The sequence below is a fragment of the Eurytemora carolleeae genome, unplaced genomic scaffold, assembly GCF_000591075.1.
Source record: "Eurytemora carolleeae unplaced genomic scaffold, Eaff_2.0 scaffold256, whole genome shotgun sequence".
Lineage (NCBI taxonomy): Eukaryota > Metazoa > Arthropoda > Copepoda > Calanoida > Temoridae > Eurytemora > Eurytemora carolleeae.
This window is the reverse complement of record NW_019396155.1, coordinates 42,556-63,061: the sequence shown is the minus strand read 5'-3', so window position 1 is coordinate 63,061 and position 20,506 is coordinate 42,556. Positions and strand designations below refer to the sequence as shown.

General features: G+C 31.8%; 1 protein-coding gene across 1 annotated transcript in view; it reads left to right on the top strand.

Moving 5' to 3' along the window:
• Nucleotides 1–1,094: 1,094 nt before the first annotated feature.
• The window catches only part of LOC111696672 (neural cell adhesion molecule 2), a 33,393-nt gene continuing 13,981 nt past the window's right edge, over nt 1,095–20,506 (top strand). The window contains exons 1-3 of the mRNA XM_023466360.1: nt 1,095–1,144; nt 10,057–10,244; nt 12,340–12,443. Of these exons, the coding sequence (XP_023322128.1) occupies nt 1,096–1,144; nt 10,057–10,244; nt 12,340–12,443 (341 nt within the window). The 5' untranslated portion in view covers nt 1,095. The remainder of the gene's footprint in view (nt 1,145–10,056; nt 10,245–12,339; nt 12,444–20,506) is intronic.

Here is a 20,506-nt window from a genome sequence, read left to right as displayed (position 1 = left end):
TTTATGCGGATGCACTTTTTCGGAAGCATTATTACATTTATTCACAATAAGGACGTACATTGTGGACGCAAAGTTATGACGCAATGTACGGAGTACAGACGCAAAGTTATGACGCAATGTACGGAGCAAGGACGCAAAGTTATGACGCACTGTACAGAGTACGGACGCAAAGTTATGACGCACTGTACGGGGTACGGACGCACTTTTGAAAATTCCCACACCAGCAGGATTTTTACAAAGATTTTTAAGAACCTTTGATGTTTAGGAAACGAATTTGGACCTTTGCGCTATTTTGAGCGAAATGTTTACTCATTTAAATAATTGAAAGCAAAATTTCGCGACCCTATTTATTTGATCATTTAAATCGAAATATTTCAGCAATTTTGTTTGAATTGCAAACTCGATCTTTTTTCGGCCATTATTAAATTTTTTATGTTCTGTTTTCCCAGGAAAAGTTTTAAATCAAAAAACCCATTATATAACCGCTTTCTATAAATTAGTAATAAAGCAATTAATTATTCATAATTATTCCTTTTTCCATACACAGCTAAATAAATCTAATCCAAATAATGAGGAAATAATTTACGACGCCAATATATTACGTTTAATAAATCAGTGTTTATAATATTAACTTAGAAACTGAAAACATACTTAAACTCTACTTTTCTAATTATACTACTTAATGTCGTTTACCTTTTATTTTTAAAGCCATCAATTCTATTAGATCAAATAGTCAAAGTTTGAAATATTATAGGTTTACACCATCAGGTTGCAAAAATAAAGGAAATATTAAAGATTTTGAGTTTGAGGTCAGTGTTCTTCTTTGTGGTTTCATAATATTATCATTTCAAAATAAAAGTAAGACCAAAAACTTCATATTAATCCTGTACTCTATTTTTTAAGAAATCATAACAAATGCATGCATAATATTTAGCAAAAAATTTCTTTCTTTTCTAAAAATTTCAAAATTTCTGTTAGGTCAGAATTAATGTTTTTTGTTTTGTTTTGAGAAACTACATTTAGACACATACTTAACTATACTTTTTATTTAAAAACCTCTTTTTGGAAATGTAAAAATTTAAAATTTCAGAAAAAATGCTGAAAATCGAATTCATCCTTTTCATAATTTGCGGACATTTCACAGGTAAGAAAACTTTGAAAATGTTAAACCGAAAACGAAAAATTGAAAATATAGTAAAGAAAACGAACGTTAGTGGAGGAGTAGGACTTTAGCTAAGTTATAGTTTACAACCTACAGATGCTGTCTGAATTCATTAAATCAGGGAACTTAATTTCACAGAATGAAAACAAAATGGTGAAAATATTTTGTTATTTAAAAAAAAGGTTTCACACGTCTCGCTTTGTTTCAAAATGAAGAAAAAAACGAGGCAAAAGGTAAATTTGAAACACAAAATTACAATAAAAGCAACATTTACTTAAATGTTTTTTTTGTGTGGTGTTGTTCAACGATGCCTAATGTTTATTCATGCAAAACTATTGCAAAACTTTACGAGATTGGAAATAGTAAAATAATACAAATGACTTTACACTCTTATTTTAGAATTGTACACAGTACAAATTTCTCATTGGTATCAAATGTATCCTGGAGTTTTTTTCTCTACAATACTGCACTTTCAGCTCAGCTGCCACGTCTAGCCAGTCTCTCCCTTTAAAAATCTAATATTTAAAGTCTAGTAACAATAATAAAAAATATAGAAATCCTACAGTAGTTGCCAATAAAGTTTGGAACGGTAGCGGAGAGTATGTCTTCTTCTATGTCTACTTATCCCGGAAATGGATTCTTTGACCCCAAAAACATTTATTTTCACATGTACTTGTAAATAAACCATGCATCCGGCATACTTAAGAGTATGTATTTATCCCATTTCTCACTTTTCATTATTTTATTTATTTATTTATGTTTCAAAAACAACTAATCCATTTCGTTAATGATTTAAAAATTAACAGTTTTTGCCGTTCTTTAAATGACTCTTCCGTTTATTTTCGGAAACCTTCGCTTCGTTAACGGAACTTTACCCAGCCCTAACTCATGCATCCCATTTTGCAAACTGGAAATATTTTGATCTAGAACATATCAATGCCGATAGTTAGGTAAATACTAACCCTGTCGAGAGTAAATACTTTCACAGAAAAGAGTAAATATTTTCCCAGAAAAGAGTAAATACTTACCCATAAAAGAGTAAATATCTACCCATAAAAGAGTCAATACTTACCCATAAAAAAGTAAATACTTACCCATAAAAGAGTAAATATCTACCCATAAAAGAGTAAATACTTACCCATAAAAGAGTAAATACTTATCCATAAAAGAGTAAATACTTACCCATAAAAGAGTAAATACTTACCCAGAAAAGAGTAAATACTTATCCATAAAAGAGTCAATACTTTCCCATAAAAGAGTAAATACTTACCCATAAAAGAGTAATACTTACCCATAAAAGAGTAAATACTTTCCCAGAAAAGAGTAAATACTTATCCATAAAAGAGTCAATACTGTCCCATAAAAGAGTAAATACTTACCCATAAAAGAGTCAATACACAGAAAAGAGTAAATCGAGCAATGAAATAGAAAAACTTACTGTGAAAGAGCAAAACTTACAGTGAAAGAGAAAACTTACCATGCTATAGCAAAGAGCTTGAAAGCTTACAATTAGAGTTAATGCACTGTTGATCTAGGATTTGTATCAAAGGGAAAATATATTTTCAATTATTTTCAATTATTACCTTGTATCCTGTATCTTTTATATCAGTATCATGTGTTCTGTGTCCTGTATCTTTTATATCAGTATCATGTGTTATGTATCCTGTATCTTTTTGTATCCTGTATCTTTTATATCAGTATCATGTGTTATGTATCCTGTATCTTTTATATCAGTATCATGTGTATCCTGTATCCTGAATCCTGTATCCTGTATCCTGTATCCTGTATCCTGTATCCTTTATCATGTATCATGTATCCTGTATCCTGTATTATGTATCCTGTATCCTGTATTCTGTATCATGTACCCTGTATCCTGTATCCTGTATCCTGTATCCTGTATCATGTATCCTGTATCCTGTATCCAGTATCATGTACCCTGTATCTAGGATTCTGTATCATGTAATCATTATCCTGCATTCCTGTTCTCTGTATCATGTATCCTGTATCCTGTATCATGTATCCTAAAGTTAAAGTTTCGAGCTTCATGCCTCAGGTTGAGTTGATAAATCCAACCTATAAAGAACTAGATTCAGACTCATCAATCATCAGATCCAGACTGCACCCAGAGCTAAATCACTCCAAGCTTTATTTTTCACCTGGAGAAACAGACAAGAACTATCCGGAGAAACAAGACAAGAATTACCTAGATAAACAAGACAAGAACTAACTCGGGAAATAAGACAAAAAAATACCTGGAAAAACAAAACCAGAACATAATTGAAGATACAAGACAAGAACTTTCTTGAGAAACAAGACAAAAAATACGTTGAGAAACAAGACAAGAACTACCTGGAGAAATAAGACAAGAACTGCCTTGAGAAACAAGACAACAACTACTTAGAGAAACAAGACAAGAACTACCTGGAGAAGAAGACAAGAAATACCTGGAGAAATAAGACAAGAACTGCCTAGAGAAACAAGACAAGAAATACCTAGAGAAACAAGACAAGAACTACCCGGAGAAACAAGACAAGAAATACCTGGAGAATAAGACAAGAAATACCTGGAGAAATAAGACAAGAAATACCTAGAGAAACAAGACAAGAACTTCGTGGAGAAACTAGACGAGAACTTCCTGTATAAGAAGACAAGAACTACCTTGAGAAACAAGACAATAACTACCTGGAGAAACTAGACGAGAACTACCTGAGAAGAAGACAAGAACTACCTGGAGAAATAAGACAAGAATTACCTGGAGAAGAAGACAAGAAATACCTGGAGAAATAAGACAAGAACTACCTGGAGAAATAAGACAAGAACTACCCGGAGAAACAAGACAAAAACTGCCCGGAGAAGCAAGACAAGAACTACCTGGAGAAACAAGACAAAAATACTTGGAGATACAAGACAAGAACTACATGAAGAAACAATCCAAGAACTACCTGGAGAGACAATGTAGTAAACACCTACATTTATCTATATGGACAATTTTCAACGTAATTTACTTTGGGCCTTAATGTTTGCTAATAAGAAGACAAGAACTACCTTGAGAAACAAGACAAGAACTACCTAGAGAAACTAGACGAGAACTACCTGGAGAAGAAGACAAGAACTACCTGGAGAAATAAGACAAGAATTACCTGGAGAAACAAGACAATAACTACCATTAGAAACAAGACAAGAACTACCTTGAGAAACTAGACGAGAACTACCTGGAGAAGAAGTCAAGAACTACCAGAAGAAATAAGACAAGAAATACCTGGAGAAACTAGACGAGAAATACCTGGAGAAGAAGTCAAGAATTACCTGGAAAAGAAGACAAGAACTACCTAGAGAAATAAGACAAGAAATACCTAGAAAAAAAATAATTTAAAAAACAAATAATAATTGTATAAAGCAAAGTTCTTACAAATTTAATCGAGTTGTTTCAAAATTCTGTATTTGGTTAGGAGAAGTAGTATAACAATTTCAGGGGGGGGGGAGGGGTTTCATCCTTAAGATTAATTTAAATCCACTTGAAATTGAATGTGAATATATATATATAGAAGATAATTACTTCTAGAAATAAGCATCTTTTAGTTTAAAGGTTTTGGCACGGTTCAATTCTTTAATAGATTTCCATCTACTGATTAACTTTTATCGACATAAACTTTTTTTGCAATTTTTAATTAAATTGTAGAGTTCAGCATTTTTTCAAAATATTAGATTTTTTAAAATATTAAATTTTTGTTATGATAAAATTTTTGGTGAAATATGATATTTTTGTTAAAATATTAGATTCTTTGTAAACTATTAGATGTTTCAGTAAAACATTAGATTTTTATTAAAATCTTAAATTTTTGGTGAAACTTTATTAGTAAAATATGCAATTTTTGGTGAAACTTTATTAGTAAAATATGCAATTTTTGGTGAAACTTTATTAGTAAAATATGCAATTTTTGGTGAAACTTTATTAGTAAAATATGCAATTTTTGGTGAAACTTTACTAGTAAAATATGCAATTTTTGGTGAAACTTCATTAGTAAAATATGCAATTTTTGGTGAAACTTTATTAGTAAAATATGCAATTTTTGGTGAAACTTTTATTAGTAAAATATGCAATTTTTGGTGAAACTTTATTAGTAAAATATGCAATTTTTGGTGAAACTTTATTAGTAAAATATGCAATTTTTGGTGAAACTTTATTGGTAAAATATGAAATTTTTGGCAAAATTGAAAAATGTAGAAGTTTATTCATTAATGTGCCACTGAATGTAATTAAATGTAGATGCGGGAAGCCTATTTAACTTTACACAGATATAGAACATGATATTCATAATACATAATGTGTAACAGAAGCAAGTTTAAAATAAAATAAATGAAAATTTACAAAATAGCAGAATTTAATAAATATTACAAATTTTAGGAAAAAAAAAACATTATTTTTTTGCATAACTTGCAAAAGTTATACATTTCAAAAAGAGAAATAAATAAGAACAATAGGAGGAATAAATAAGAACAATTGGAGGAATAAAAAGGAACAATAGGAGGAATGAATAAGAACAATAGGAGGAATAAATAAGAACAATAGGAGGAATAAATTAGAACAATAGGAGGAATAAATAAGAAAAATTGGAGGAAGAAATAAGAACAATAGGAGGAATAAATAAGAACAATAGGAGGAATAAATAAGAACAATAGGAGGAATAAATTAGAACAATAGGAGGAATAAATAAGAACAATAGGAGGAATAAATAAGAACAATTGGAGGAATAAATAAGAACAATAGGAGGAATAAATAAGAACAATAGGAGAAATAAATAAGGAGGATTAAATAAGAACAATAAGAGGAATAAATAAGAACAATGGGAGGAAAGAATATGAACAATAGGAGGAATAAATAAGAACAATAAGAGAATAAATTAGAACAATAGCAGGAATAATAAGAACACTAGGGAAAATAAATAAGAACAATAAGAGGAATAAATAAGAACAATAGGGAAAATAAATAAGAACAATAGGAGAAATAGATAAGAACAATAGGTGAAATAAATAAGGAGAAATAAATAAGAACAATAAGAGTAATAAATAAGAACAATGAGAGGAATGAATAAGAACAATAGGAGGAATAAATAAGAACAATAGGAGAAATAAATAAGAACAATAGCAGGAATAAATAAGATCAATAAGAGGAATAAATAAGAACAATAGGGGAAATAAATAAGAACAATAGGAGAAATAAATAAGAACAATATGAGAACAATAAGAACAATAAGAGGAATAAATAAGAACAATGAGAGGAATGAATAAGAACAATAGGAGGATAAATAAGAACAATAGCAGGAATAAATAAGAACAATAAGAGGAATAAATAAGAACAATAGGGGGAATAAATAAGAACAATTGGAGGAATAAAAAGGAACAATAGGAGGAATGAATAAGAACAATAGGAGGAATAAATAAGAACAAGGATTAAATAAGAACAATAAGAGGAATAAATAAGAACAATGGGAGGAAAGAATAAGAACAATAGGAGGAATAAATAAGAACAATAGGAGGAATAAATTAGAACAATAGGAGGAATAAATAAGAACAATAGTAGGAATAAATAAGAACAATTGGAGGAATAAATAAGAACAATAGGAGGAATAAATAAGAGCAATAGGAGAAATAAAAAAGGAGGATTAAATAAGAACAATAAGAGGAATAAATAAGAACAATGGGAGGAAAGAATATGAACAATAGGAGGCATAAATAAGAACGATAAGAGAATAAATTAGAACAATAGCAGGAATAATAAGAACACTAGGGAAAATGAATAAGAACAATAAGAGGAATAAATAAGAACAATGGGAGGAAAGAATAAGAACAATAGGAGGAATAAATAAGAACGATAAGAGAATAATTAGAACAATAGCAGGAATAATAAGAACACTAGGGAAAATAAATAAGAACAATAGGAGAAATAGATAAGAACAATAGTTGAAATAAATAAGGAGAAATAATTAAGAACAATAAGAGGAATAAATAAGAACAATGAGACGAATGAATAAGAACAATAGGAGGAATAAATAAGAACAATAGGAGAAATAAATAAGAACAATAGCAGGAATAAATAAGAACAATAGGGGAAATAAATAAGAACAATAGGAGAACAATAAGAACAATAAGAGGAATAAATAAGAACAATGAGAGGAATGAATAAGAACAATAGGAGGAATGAATAAGAACAATAAGAGGAATAGATAAGAAAAATAGGGGGAATAAATAAGAACAATAGGAGGAATAAATAAGAACAATATGAGGAATAAATGAGAACAATAGAAGGAATAGATAAAAACAATAGGAGGATAGCTAAAAACAATAGGAGGAATAAATAAGAACAATAAGAAGAATAAATAAGAACAATAGCAGGAATAATAAGAATAATAGGAGAAATAAATAAGAACAAAAGGGAAAATAAATAAGAACAATAGGAGGAATTGATAAAAACAATAGGAGGAATAAATAAGAACAATCAGAGGAATAAATAAGAATAATAGCAGGAATGATAAGAATAATAGGAGAAATAAATAAGAACAATAGGGAAAATAAATAAGGAGGAATAAATAAGAAAAATAGGAGAATTATAGGAACAATAGTAGGAATAAATAAGAAAAATAGGAGAATAATAAGAAAAAGAGGAGAATTATAAGAAAAATAGGAGGAATAAATAAGAACAATAGGAGGAATAAATAAGTAAAATAAGAACAATAGGAGGAATAGATAAGAACAATAGGAGGAATAAATAAGAAAAATAGGAGGAATAAATAAGAACAATAAGAGGAATAAATAAGAACAAAAGGAGGAATAATAAGAAAAATAGGAGGAATAAGTAAGAACAATTGGAGGAATAAGTAAGAAAAAATAAGAGATAAAGATTCACAAATACAATAAAGGAATTAAAAAAAATCATTTTTATTCTCTTTTAATGCAAAACTAGCTGAATTATTTTTAGCAAAACTTTTCTATTTCCATTATCAACAAATCAGAAATTTCTTAATGTTTTTATAATTGTGTAATTTCTTCTATTATTCTTATTTCTGTGTGCAGGTTTTCTGTTTTAAATCTGCCTGAAACTAGATCCATTTATCAACTGTATAGTTCTACTGATAAGGATTTAAACCTCTTCAACCACCAACTCTTCTAATCTTGTAATCCCTTACATTCATCAAAGAATCCACTTTTAAAATATTTAATCCACTTATTTAAATATTTATTCCACTTATTCCAGAATCAAATTCACTTATTCAAATTCTCAATCCACTTATTCCAGAATCAAATTCACTTATTCAAATTCTCAATCCACTCATTTCATTATTCAATCCACTTATTCAAATACTCAATCAACTTATTTAGATATTAATCCACTTATTCAAATGATCAATCCACTTATTTAAATGATCAATCCACTTATTTAAATATTAATCCACTTATTCAAATGATCAATCCACTTATTCAAATGATCAATCCACTTATTTAAATATTAATCCACTTATTCAAATATTTAATCCACTTTTTTAAATATTCAATCCACTTATTCAAATACTCAATCCACTTATTCAAATATTTAATCCACTTATTCAAACATTTAATCCACTCATTCAAATAATTAATTCACTTATTCAAATATTAATCCACTTATTCAAATATTGATCCACTTATTCAAATACTCAATCCACTTATTTAAATATTCAACACACTTATTCAAATGCTCAATCCACTTATTTAAATATTAATCCACTTATTCAAATATTCAATCCACTTATTCAAATACTCAATCCACTTATTTAAATATTAATCCACTTATTCAAACTAGTCTCTTTTAGTCTAAATTCAGTTCTCATGAGATTTCTGTAAAAATATTAAAAAAGACCAGGGTTTAATTTGGAAATTTTAACATGGTTCTTATACTTTTCAAATAGTTTCAAACATGATGATTATGTTCTTTGTTTACAGAGTAAATACTGCGTACGGACTAAAGAGTAGAATAACATTGTTCAAGTTTACAAGACTATAGTTGGACCACCAAACCTTATATAAAGAGTAGAATAACATTGTTCAAGTTTACAAGACTATAGTTGGACCACCAAACCTTATATAAAGAGTAGAATAACATTGTTCAATTTTACAAGATTATAGTTGGACCACCAAACCTTATATAAAGAGTAGAATAACATTGTTCAATTTTACAAGACTATAGTTGGACCACCAAACCTTATATAAAGAGTAGAATAACATTGTTCAATTTTACAAGACTATAGTTGGACCACCAAACCTTATATAAAGAGTAGAATAACATTGTTCAAGTTTACAAGACTATAGGTGGACAACCAAACCTTATATAAAGGTGAAATTAAGGAATGAAGTTCATACGCAACTTTAATACTAGGTCAAGGAAAAGTTAAGTAAGCAAATACTGGTATTTTCTTGAGTTATTAAGCTTCTCTTTTAACACACGGTGTCTCATGTAACATAACAGTTTAAATATAGCCTGAGATGATGAGAATCAACTTTGAGCTTTGAAATAATTAGCGGCATTAATTGATAAGAATAATTCTTGATAAAATAATCCTAAATATTCCTTTACTATGAAGCTATGAATAAACGTTTAACCTCAAGGCACTCCAGCTAGTTTATATTATTACTAGCTGAAGGGCCCGGCATTGCCCGTGAAAAAAAATTAGAACAAATATTTAAAAAAAAAAATATTTTGATTTTTTTTTAGCCTATAACACCTCCTAACAACCCATGAGTGTCCACAACAAATTTCAGCCCAATCGGTCCAGCCGTTTGGCCGGCTATACGCAACGTATATATGCATTTACGAATGTCTTGTTTTATTGTATAGAATTAGCTTTCTTTTTGTATTTTAGTTGTGAGGTTGAGCGTTGAGAAGAGAGGATCTCATGTACGATCTTCAAACTATTCTCCAGGTTCAGATACCTTGCTCCAGGTCCCCCCTGAGCCCTGGTTCAATGATAGTGTTCAAACTGAAGTATTTGCTCCGGTAGGAGGAAGAGCTAGTATTGAGTGCAGAGTAACAAACCTAGGAGATACTGCGGTAAATAATTAAAATAATAATAAAGATTTAACAAAGCTTGTTACAATAACTTAAACAAAGAAGAAGTACAGTAATATAATAAATAAATAATGCAATAAGTTGACGTTAACAATCTGTGAAGAAAACAGAGAAGAAAGATACTATGAGAGTAAGAAGAAGGAAAGCAAGGAAGAATGATGAATAAAATAAAAGGAGAGGGAAGAAAGAGAAGGATTAGGAGAAATATTAGATCATGAAGATCTAGAAATGAAAAGATTTTTAAAAAGAACAAAAATGAAAAAGAAAGAACTGTTAGAGAAAGAACTAAAAATAAAAGATGAAGGATGGGATTCAATAAGAAACGCTAGATGAAAAATAACGGACTTAACAAGGAAAACTAGATGAGAAATAAGGGACTTAACAAGGAACGCTAGATGAGAAATAAGGGACTTAATAAGGAACGCTAGATGAGAAATAAAGGACTTAACAAGGAACGCTAGATGAAATATAAGGGACTTAGCAAGGAACGCTACATGAGAAATAATGGACTTAACAAGGAACGCTAGATGAGATATAAGGGACTTAATAAGGATCGCTAGATGGGAAATAACGGACTTAACGAGGAACGCTAGATGAGAAATAACGGACTTAACAAGGAACGCTAGATGAGATATAAGGGACTTGATAAGGAACGCTAGATGAGAAATAAGGGACTTAATAAGGAACGCTAGATGAGAAATAAGGGACTTAACAAGGAACCCTAGATGGGAAATAAGTGACTTAACAAAGTAATATGACAAGGACAGCTGAGAAGGAAGTGACATGACAAGGACAGTTGAGAAGGAAGTAACATGAAATGGACAGCTGAGAAGGAAGTAAGCTGATGGGGACAGCTCAGATGGAAGTTAGATGACAAAAACAGTTGAGGAGGAAGTAATATGATGGGAACAGCTGAGATGGAAGTAATATGACAAGGATAGCTAAAAAGGAAGTAATATTACAAGAAGAGCTGAGCATGATGAAAGAGACGAGGACAGCTGAGAAAAGAAGGAACGTGACAAGGACAGCTGTAAAGAACTGGACGTGACAAGGACTAATAAGAAAGGAAAGAACGTTAGAAGGAAAGCTGATAAGGAAGGAACTTGACAAAGACATGTAGGAAGGAAGGAACGTGACATGTAAGGAACACGACAAGGAAGGAACGTGACATGTAAGGAACAAGACAAGGAAGGACGTGACAAGTAACACGACAAGGAAGGACGTGACATGTAAGGAACACGACAAGGAAGGACGTGACAAGGATGGCGGATAAGAAAAAGTTTTCCAATGATAAATATTTGTGACTCGTTTCTTTTTATTTTCCTTGAAATCCTATAGAGTGTTCAGTTAAGTATATATCTGAAGAACGAGGCCTGCATTTTTATATTTTTATCTGAAAACTTTTTATAAGTTTCAGTCTTTTAAAATCAACAACTTGAACTTTATATTTGGAATATATGCATTCTTCCAAACCTTAGTTTTGAAATTCTAGAAAAATAAAATACAATTTTAATTTTGGAGAATTATCTAAATTTAGTGATACCCATGTATCCTTGAACGTGATTACGTGAATAATTCTAAGATCCTCTTTTTCTGCGCGGTATTAAAGAGTTTTTTTTTCACAAACGCTGATTTTCTATTCCCTACAGGGTGTCCCACATCATATTAGACCGAGAACGGGTCTAAATTACGATTTTCGGGGCGAATTAGAAAATTTCATTAAAATGAATCATTTTGAAAAATAACATAAGGCTTATATAAGAATTTTCTTGCGGAAAATGATAAGTTTTTCGAGTATTATTTTGGTGTTAAAGATTGGAGATAATCTAATATGATATGGGACGCTCTGTATATCTGTGTAAACCTTTTATATTTTAAACATTTTGATCTCACAGAATTCATAGTTTAAAATATTTAAGATCTATGACAATGGGTTGAAAAGGAGACTTTGACACAAATTCAAACTTTTTAATCCCTATATCTTTCAAAAAGGTGAAATTCTTGTATTGTCCTACTATCTAGGTATCCTGGATACGAGGACGGGATCTGCATATTCTTGTATTTTCCTACTATCTAGGTATCCTGGATACGAGGACGGGATCTGCATATTCTAACGATTGGAAGTATCACTTATACACAGGATCCTAGGTTCATTTCTCATCATACAGAGGATTATAAAATGTAAGTAGCAAACCTAGAGTACCTTTGTACATCTGTCTGTATAGTTTACTAGCAAAGAGAATAGAATATATTTATTCTATTCTCTTTGTTTACTAGGCATTAACAAGCTTTGCTTTTATCTGTTCTTCTGAAAGTGGCCAGTTTGTTCGCGGATTTCTCCATTAAAATTGACTCATTTTTTTCTTGTTTGGCGGTCTAAAATCCTTCCCTGTGGTCATGTGAGTTGCCAGACAAAACTTGGATCATAGCTGGGAACTTTAGAGCGGATAACCTTTAATCCCAACTACTTAATCCGAATATCCACTGTGGAAACTTTTTAATTTTAGCCTTAATCCACTCTTTTTCTCTCTCTTAGGATATCCGTACATTATTTTCTCCAATGAGAGTGCAGTAATATAGTTCGTAAATTGTATTGACCAATGACAGCCTTGAAAATAATTTCTATCCCATTAGAGAAATACGCAATTTATGATAAATCAAGAATTTGTTGTCGGCCATTTTGTAAATTAATTGGCGAAGAAAAATATTTGATAATATGTTTGATATTCTTTTTTTATCCAATTTTAACTAATGTATTAATAAATAAATGGGTGAGAAATTAAGTGAAGGCCCTTCCAGTCAAGAAAACAAACAAATCTGGCGTTCTTAGAATCCAATTTGTTGATCTAAATATTTAATCTCAAGACTAGCATAATCTCGAGATTATGTCAGTCTTGAGATTAGCAAAAACGGAGGATTAAGCATTAATCCTGATATCCACCATTCTAAAGTTCCCAGCTCAGATCAGTTTAGCCGTGGTTATGGAAAGGGACTACCCATGTAATTCTATGTAACTCATTTTTCAAAGAGTTAAAATGTCGGATAGAGAGTTTGACGTTCAACACAATACTCATGCATATGTTCAAAAATGACTGAGATATACTCGTTTATTTGTCTCAAAATTAAAAAAACATTAAAATTTTTCTTTTTTCTTAAAGTAGACAATAGCTTTCTTATTGCTGTAGATAAGGTGTATAATCTGTTAATCGGACATGACACTTTTAATCAGTTGAAGTTATGTTGACATTCTCTCCTAAAGGGAACACCCCCCCCCCCTTCTCTCTTAAAGGGAACCCCCCCCCCTACCCCCTAACAACTCAGTAAACCTTCATTTTCCATTTCTCTAAAACTTTTAATTTCTTCCGTATGTTCTCAGTTAGTTGACAAACTATCTTTAATTAAATCACAAATGACTTGCAGGAAACATAGAAGTAAGATGTTTTTTTGAGACAATTTAGAATATTCATCAAACCATATAGTTTGTAAGGATACAAGTACTGGACTCTAACTCTTTCTGTATCATAAGTGGCATGTTTGATTCCCAATGGTAGAATTTGCAACTTTTTCTCAGCAAAAATTACAGTAATTATATCATAAAACTTTTTTTTATAGAAATCGAATTAAAAATAATCAAACAGAAAATTAAGGATATCTCATCATCACTTATCCGCCGACGGTTTAAAGGGTACCCGCCAAGGGTTTAAAGGGTATCCTCCAAGGGTTTAAAGGGTATCCGCCAAGGTTTTAAAGGGTATCCGCCAAGGGTTTAAAGGGTATCCTCCAAGGGTTTAAAGGGTATCCGCCAAGGGTTTAAAGGGTATGCTCCAAGGGTTTAAAGGGTATCCGCCAAGGGTTTTAAAGGGTATCCGCCAAGGGTGTAAAGGGTATCTGCCAAGGGTTTAAAGGGTATCCTCCAAGGGTTTAAAGGGAATCCGCCAAGGGTTTTAAAGGGTATCCTACAAGGGTTTAAAGGGTATCTGCCGAGGGTTTAGAGGGTACCCGCCAAGGGTTTAAAGGGTATCCGCCAAGGGTGTAAAGAGTATCCTCCAAGGGTTTAAAGGGTATCCTCCAAGGGTTTAAAGGGTATCTGCCGAGGGTTTAGAGGGTACCCGCCAAGGGTTTAAAGGGTATCCGCCAAGGGTGTAAAGGGTATCCTCCAAGGGTGTAAAGGGTATCCGCCAAGGGTTTAAAGGGTATCTGCCGAGGGTTTAAAGGGTATCCTCCAAGGGTGTAAAGGGTATCCGCCAAAGGTTTAAAGGGTATCCTTGAAGGGTTTAAAGAGTATCATTAAAGGGTTTAAAGGGTATCCTCCAAGGTTTTAAGTACCCCCAAGGGTTTAAATGGTATCCGCCAAGGGTTGAAAGGGTAACAATATGAATCGGACAATGCCGTGCCTTCTATATTTGTTGGGTCTCTTCATCTCTTTAAATTACGTCTCAAAAGAACCTGAATTTAAAATAAAGGAATGAATGCAGAAAAGATTAATTACTGAAGTTTTGTAAATCATTGCAAAAAATTTGCATTTTATTTGCATTTTGTTTGCAGTCTAGTGGGTACTGCAAGTAATTAGGGAAAGGATTGCAGTTGTTCAAGGATAGATAGATAAATAGATAGTTAGATAGATAGATAGATAGATAAATTGATAGTTAGATAGATAGATAGATAAATAGATAAATAGATAAATAGATAGTTAGTTAAACAGATAGATAGATAGACAGATAGATGGTTAGACAGATAAATAATACGAATTCTATTTGATCAAATAATAAACATTTGAAATATCAAAGGTTTACACACTCAGGTTGCAAAGATATAAGGATTATAAAATTTGAGTTCCTGACAAAGACTCAATTCCCTAAATATCTTTTGTTAAATTTAAAACAATTACTTTGGATATTTTCGAAAAAATTTCAGTGAAAAACTTTTTTTCAAATATATGTTAAGAAGTTTTCAAATTATTTCGAATAAAAGATTTTTTAAACTCCACAAACATACTTTTGAATGATTTTACATTTTCTCGATAAAAAGATTAGCTTTGCCTAGAAAAATGTTTCTCATGCATTTACTCCAATTGGTAATTCCTTAGAGAGGATTGTGATCATAACAACCAAATAATCTCCAAAAGAGCATTTAAGCAAAATATTTAAACCCCTACTAGGGAAACATTTACAGAACTGGGTTATATTGACAAAGTGGTTTAGGTAAAATTTAAAAATCAGAATTGAACTGATAGATCGCGATCACTCCGGTACAATTGTAGCATGATCCGAACCAAGACCAGGATTCTGGTCTAGTCTTTACTCGTATCAGCCCGTCTGATGTACCAAGTATGTAGTTGACCCGTTTTCTAAATAATACAAAGGCAGAACGATCCAGTGTGTGATCAGTAACTATTTTAGTGACTAAACTCTAAAGTCATCATGCTTGTAATTTACACATTTTTTAAACATTTCCTTGGTCTTAAAAACAGAAATAAATTTATGTTTTTTTTTTAAGATTATTTTTAACAGAATTTATAAATATTTTACTCTTTGAGAAAATTGGCAGAGTTGTTATAAGACTGCACCAAAGAGTACACTCTGCAGTAGAACCAAGTGCACTGATGATTAAATTGTGTAAACACTATCAGAAATGCACATCTATCATTTCAATTTATCTTTCATTAATGTTGGAAATTATGTTCCAATAAAAAAACATAATCCCAACATTTTTTATCATTTTGTTTTGAAGAACGTTGAGGGGGGAACTTCTGTATCGTTGATCCTTTCAGGAAGCACTAATCTGTATCTGTGGTGTTGAGGGGGGAACTTCTGTATCGTTGATCCCTTCAGGAAGCACTAATCTGTATCTGTGGTGTTGAGGGGGGAACTTCTGTATCGTTGATCCCTTCAGGAAGCACTAATCTGTATCTGTGGTGTTGAGGGGGGAACTTCTGTACCGTTAATCCCTTCAGGAAGCACTAATCTGTATTTGTGGTGTTGAGGGGGGAACTCCTGTATCGTTAATCCCTTCAGGAAGCACTAATCTGTATCTGTGGTGTTGAGGGGGGAACTCCTGTACCGTTAATCCCTTCAGGAAGCACTAATCTGTATCTGTGGTGTTGCTCCACGGAATAAGTCAGTTCCTCATTGTTTTTTTTAATATCCTATGTACTCATCTCTTCTCATCCAATAAGAGATCGCAAAATATGTACCAGCTGTATTTAGCGGATTGATCACTTACACTTTATTACATTTTCATAAGTTTTAAGGGACTATCGTCGTAATTTAAAGGGAGTGACCGGCAATGTACGTATTGTGGTTGAACTGAGTATGCAGTATTGTAGAAGATTTTTTTAGGATTCATTTCAGACATATAAAACGTTTCCACAATGTGTAATTGTAATAAATTCAGTTTGAACATGCCTATTTAAATTGCGTAGTACATTGTCTGTAGATCTAGATGCGCTAATCCTTAAATGAACACAACTTGTAATGCGACTAGACTAGCTACGTATTGTGATTAGCTTTAATACGATGATATATTTCTGCGAAATATTGTGAATAGTTCACTGGCTTGTAGCCCTGTGTATCGTGTCCTGTTTGACTTTTATAGCGGACAGGTTGTTCCCGGACTGATACAGTTCTGGACGAAGTTTTAAGAGTACGGCATTTACTACATAATTACTGAGTTTGAGTGCAAAGTTGAGGTTCAAAATCATGAATTTGGGTGCGTACGTTTTCAGAAAAGGTTTTTTTAAATCATCAAATAACAACGACAAAAAATATAGTAAAAATTCCATAGTAAACTAATTAGAGGTTTATCAATATTAGAATCAATAATTTCGTTTTCATTATATTTAATTTCTTATTTTCTATGAATTTGTCATGCAGATTTATAAAAAACTTTCAAATGTCGTCTTTTAAATATAAATTCCAGAAAATCTGCAGAAAATCTTTGTGAATAATAAGAGATTATAGAAACTAATAATTGAATAATATTACTTATTTTCGATGATAAGAGTTAATTTTTATTTTCTCAACCTGTTCCTAAGCAACGATTAATAGTTTACTGTAGAATTTTGTTTACATTTTTGTCGTCGTTATTTAAAAATTTAAATATAAACGATTCTGAAAACGTACCCACCCAAATTCATGATTTTGGACGTCGACTTTGCGTTCAAACTCAGTAATCATTAAAACGTTTTATATGTCCTACTAAATTTTTCCACAATACTATATATTCAGTTTAACCATACATTGCCGCTCACTCCCTTTAAAAAAGATTTGCATGGGTGATTCGCAACGGTATCCTGAAAACCTTAATCAATAAATGATGTGGAAGAGCAGATTTCATAAATAAAAACATGGATATCTTATTTATTCTTTTTCCGATAAAGCTTTTTAGTGTGTACCTGTGAATCAGACACTCCACTCTTTCAATTAAATAAAAAATCCCTTTAAAGGGACTGTTAAGGAAAAACGAAAGGGATTATAGGCTGAAACCTGAGTATTTTAGGAGTTGATCGAGACCCATGAGAGTTCTATCTGATGTTCCTGTCACGAGAAATTTGATAATTTTTCATTTTTAATACATATAATTGATACGTCTGTATCAAGTTATCAGAACTTCAACCAATGGCAGTGCAGTGTTATTGTCACGTAATACAGACAGATTTCACATAAATGAGTTTTGGTATAATTTTGACACAGTTTTATATCAATTTCTTGAGACAGGAACATAAGATAGAACTCTTATAGGTCGAGATCAACCCTAAAATGCTCAGGTTTCAGTGTATTTTTACTTTACGATCCATTTAAAAAAGATTTAATAGAATTCATAATTGTTCCTTTACGAAAATATCTGAACGCTCTCTTATCTTTGAATAGAAATTTGTTCGATTTGAAAAGACATAAAAAATTGCAAAGGATTTTTGCTTCAGGGTCACAGTGCAACAAAGATAACATAAAAGTATATCGAACACACACACACACGCACAAACATAGATATATGAGAAATGCATTTCTAGATATAGACTCTTTCATTTATCTTCAATCTTTGTTATTAAATTTATCTCTCTGAAAAAGTCTTAAAACCAATAGAGCAGAAAGTATACTTCTACAAGTTCAAGAAACATTTTAAAATAAAATATCGTCGGATAAAAAAACATATTTTGATTTAGAAAGATTTCAGCTTAACTCTAAAAAACATGTCATATCTTCAGCACTTTGGACTTATTAGGCCAAAACTTTTGTATTGTGCGTTCTGGGATCAAGAAGTAGTTCTTCGTATCTTGTAACCCCGGGCCTGTTGTAGAGAATAATTACTCTTGGATTTCTCGTGGTGGTCTTACACGGAAGAGATAACTAAAATTGATGGATCAAGCATTTACGTTTAACTCTCGTTTAAAAGATATCACAGTGGATTTCAAGATGAAAAACGCTTAGCTGCAATAGTTTGCTTTTAACCTCCGTATAAATAACAAATGTGATTTTTTTGATTTTCTGAGTATTATTATTATCATCATTATACTGATAATTCTTCCTGAGCCTCCCCCCGGCCCCCCTCTAATATAGCTACAACCAAATTACCCTCCTAAACATTCAGCCCCCGGCCCTCCTCTAATATATCTACAACCAAATTACCCTCCTAAACATTTAGCCCCCGGCCCCCCTCTAATATAGCTACAACCAAATTACCCTCCTAAACATTTAGCCCCCGGCCCCCCTCTAATATAGCTACCAAATTACCCTCCTAAACATTTAGCCCCCGGCCCCCCTCTAATATAGCTACAACCAAACTACCCTCCTAAACGTTATGCCGATAAAAACTAATTTCACTGGTTTCTGTATTTTCTAAATATGAGGAAAACTGTTTAATAAAAGTCTGCAGATGAATGTATTATATGATTGAAATGAGAAAGATCTAAAGGGAGTGTAAACGTAATCTCCAATGAGCCTCCATTTATCAAGTGGCATGTCTGATTCACGACAGAACCCTTTTAACCTTTTCTGATCAAGTGTAAATTAGATATCCATATTTTAGTTTTTGAAAACTGCTTGTTTTCTCTAAAAGTGACTTGCGCATTCAGGTCTTCAGAAACAATGGAGAAATTAAAAACAAATTAAACAACGACGTTATCTTCTACATTATTAAATAGATTACGGTTTCTCAGGTACCGATATCATGACACTCTCCACTAAAACTCATTATTTCTTCGGTCCGAGTACTGCAGATCCATGCAATACGCACCGAAAGCTTAGGTTAGAGTGATGGAGTGTCACTTAAAGTTATGATGATATTCCATCAAATATTTAATATTTTACGCTTTACACCAAGGTTTTCTGATAAAACAAGTTATTCTCGATGTGCTCCAATGTACGGAAAATGTCGTCTCCTAAGATAAATAGATAAAAGTGACGTCATATTAGGTTTTTATTAATCAATCGTAGGTGACGACATTTTGGAGCGCATCAAGATTAACCAACCTTATTGTACAACCTTGCTTTTTACACTTTTAATCTGAAATAATAGAATTTCACTTGTTGGTTTTGTGGTTATTATTTTAAAACTTGCTGAGCTACACTTGTCATGTTTTAGGGATAAAGTTTCCTCTTCACGGTTTCTTACTTCTCTTCCCTTTCTATACCTCCCCATCTCAATACCCCCCTCAACCCTCCCCTTTCTAAACCCCTTCTCAATACCCCCCTCACCCCTCCCCTTCCTATAACAGTGGTCTAATAAATCTCCTAATATTGGTAGAACCATAAACAGTGGTCTAATTCATCTCCTGATATTAGTAGAACCATGAACAGTGGTTTAATTAATCTCCTGATATTAGTAGAACCATGAACAGTGGTTTAATTAATCTCCTAATATTGGTAGAACCATAAGCAGTGGTTTAATTAATCTCCTAATATTGGTAGAACCATGAACAGTGATTTAATTAATCTCCTGATATTAGTAGGACCATGAACAGTGGTTTAATTAATCTCATAATATTGGTAGAACCATAAGCAGTGGTTTAATTAATCTCCTAATATTGGTAGAACCATGAACAGTGATTTAATTAATCTCCTGATATTAGTAGGACCATGAACAGTGGTTTAATTAATCTCATAATATTGGTAGAACCATAAGCAGTGGTTTAATTAATCTCCTAATATTGGTAGAACCATGAACAGTGATTTAATTAATCTCCTGATATTAGTAGGACCATGAACAGTGGTTTAATTAATCTCCTGATATTAGTAGAACCATGAACA